Here is a 2,600-nt window from a genome sequence, read left to right as displayed (position 1 = left end):
ACTCCATGTCAGTGAGGTTGGTTTTGGCTTCCCTCCTCTAGTGCTAGCCTACAGCCAGGAAAGGCCTGGGGCTGGCGTGAGAGTTGAGTAGGAAAGATCTAATCAAATCCTGAGGAACTGTTCTTGACAGGTGCTAGGAGCCCCACAGCTCCTAGGGAGAAAGACTGGACTTTCTACTCACATAGGCAGTCTTTGAAACCAACAGGGGTCGCTATGAGTCAGCACTGACTCAGTACCAGAGAATTTAGTTTGGCCCTCCTTAAGGTGTGGGCCCTCAGCCGGGGCTCTAATATACTGAATTTGGGGATGGAAAAACGTCCTTCAGCTTCTGTTATACCAGAAATGTGCATTTTCCTTCTTTTTTTCCATTCTCTTTCTTCTTGGACATCACAAGATGTTTGTTATGGCCCAAATTCTACACTGAGATGGAGGATGAACTGCATTTAAGGGATACATGTATAAGACCTACTCAGAGTCCTGCCAGGTATCTGGGGCTCCCCCACCCCCACCCCCACCCCCAGTCTCAGTACTACAACTTGGTGGAAATGCCAGTGAATTTTAAGAAAGTGATTTCAGTTTGTTTACTTGAAGATTGTCTGGGTAAGATTTTAATGGAAAATCCAATTTAATGGAAAATCCAATCAGGTTAGGGGTTTGGTGATTCATTCTCTAACCTGGAGATTCTCAATGTGTGGCTCCTGATCTGCAGTGTCATTACTTGGGAAATTGTTAGAGGCTCCCCCCCCCTCGCCCCCACCCCACGGCCACTTCCCCTTCTTTAATTAAAAATGACATCCTGGCCTTTATGAAATGAGTTCTCCCTGGTATGTTCAAAATATAAGAAAGGCCTTTTACCCTAAAAACAAATTTCTTCAGATTTCTCTGATCATATTTATGCCATAACATACTTCAGCTTAAAAGCTTTGTGATGCATGTTAACCTTTTGAGACACACAAAGATAATCTCTTTTCTCCTTCTGGAGATAATGGAGCTCTAGAACTTTACTCTTAATTACTTTAAATAAAGTAATTTCCCCTTGAGTCTTGTGCTCACAGTGATGCTTATTATTCTGGGCTATTTTCTTGAATATGATAAGGTTTAAAAATGGAATTTACCCTTCCTTACTTGGGCTGTGTTTTGGTGGGGGGTGGATTAGAGCACTTATCACCAAACAGGCTATATATTTTAAGACTTTTTAATTTATTGTTTATCTTCCTCTTCCCCTAACATAGCTGTGAGTTCCCTGAAAGAAAAATTCTTTGTCTATTTTATTAATTGATAATGCCCTAGTACCTGGACAGGATGCAGCTTAATAGATATAGGTGCTCATAGTAAATACTCAGGAATTATTTGTTGAATGAATGCAAACATGTTGTTTTACAATCTGTTTTAGATGATTATATTACTCTATTTATTGAATACATTTTTGAATTATACATTTGCGTCCTTATTTCTAATTGTGCAGGTGCTTCATACCACACACTTCAGAAAAGCTGCAGAAGTCCCAACATTTTAATGTAATGTAACTTATTCAGTTAACTAGAGAATTTACTAGACTGACAAGAAAGTTAGTGTTTCCAGGACATGTGGACTGGACCTGCACAGGGTAAACAGGAATAAGGGAAGAATCACTATATAAGACAAATGCAAAATAATTTTGGTCCATAGCTTCTTGAGTGTTTGAATAACATTCCAGCCCGTAGAGATGGATAGTAAATCTGTTTATCAGCAGTTGCGTTAGGTCAGACACCTTCCAGGGTACAATATTTCCAGTTTCTTGTTGGCACATTTTATAGCTCCCAGTTCACAGATGTTTGCTGTTTTCTTGCTTGTTGATCCGATTCTAATGCAGTACAGTTGGGTTCCACCTTTGAGGCACTGGAAGGGCAAGAGGCAGACACATTTGGAAGTGAGGGCTGCAATAGAAGAAGAGACAGAACTTTAGGGCTTGGTTTTGCTGAACTCTTTCCCAGATTGGTGAGTTCCTTGGTGGCAATGAACAGAAAAGCGGAGACAACGTCGATGACCCCTAAAATATCAGCTGAGGTTGAACGGCTGTAAGAGGTTGATCTGGATATGAGAAAGCAGAACACACCAATCGGTTACTATCTCCCTGCAGATCCATGTTTCACAGTCTCACACCAGTTCTTTTTCCTCTCTTTTCTCATTGATACTTTCCTAGTGGGTTTATAGTCATTGTTCTTTGAGCATGTGATAGAAAACCACATATTATGCTATGTACTTTACAGGCTCTGCTTCATCTAATCTTTACAGCAAACGTATATGTTGTCATCCTAATGTCACACATGCAGAAACAGCCTAGAGAAGTTAAATGCGTGGCCTCAATTTTTAAAAAATATAAATAATCTCTTTACTTAGGCTTTAGCTATAATGAGTCACAGCTGAACTCTTTAACATGAATCTATATTATATATATAGAGAGAGATTTCTTTCAAGAAGGCTCCTGAAGTAGGCCAAGAGATCCGTATTTTCAATAAACAGTAAAATTTAGGAGGCAAAGGGCATACACACAGCCTAAATACAGACATGTACATATGTAAATATATTTAAGATTAAGGGGGAACAGACCTAGGTGCAAA

At 39.7% G+C, this 2,600-nt stretch overlaps 1 protein-coding gene across 1 annotated transcript in view; it reads right to left on the bottom strand.

Annotated features, from left to right (window-relative positions):
- Nucleotides 1-1,181: 1,181 nt before the first annotated feature.
- The window catches only part of C6 (complement C6), a 128,765-nt gene continuing 127,346 nt past the window's right edge, over nt 1,182-2,600 (bottom strand). The window contains exon 17 of the mRNA XM_004716938.2: nt 1,182-1,916. Within this exon, the coding sequence (XP_004716995.1) occupies nt 1,738-1,916 (179 nt within the window). The 3' untranslated portion in view covers nt 1,182-1,737. The remainder of the gene's footprint in view (nt 1,917-2,600) is intronic.

This window comes from Echinops telfairi, unplaced genomic scaffold (assembly GCF_000313985.2).
Source record: "Echinops telfairi isolate 266 unplaced genomic scaffold, ASM31398v2 ScPeMD7_7469;HRSCAF=8507_1, whole genome shotgun sequence".
NCBI lineage: Eukaryota > Metazoa > Chordata > Mammalia > Afrosoricida > Tenrecidae > Echinops > Echinops telfairi.
This window is presented reverse-complemented; position numbering and strand designations above follow the sequence as displayed.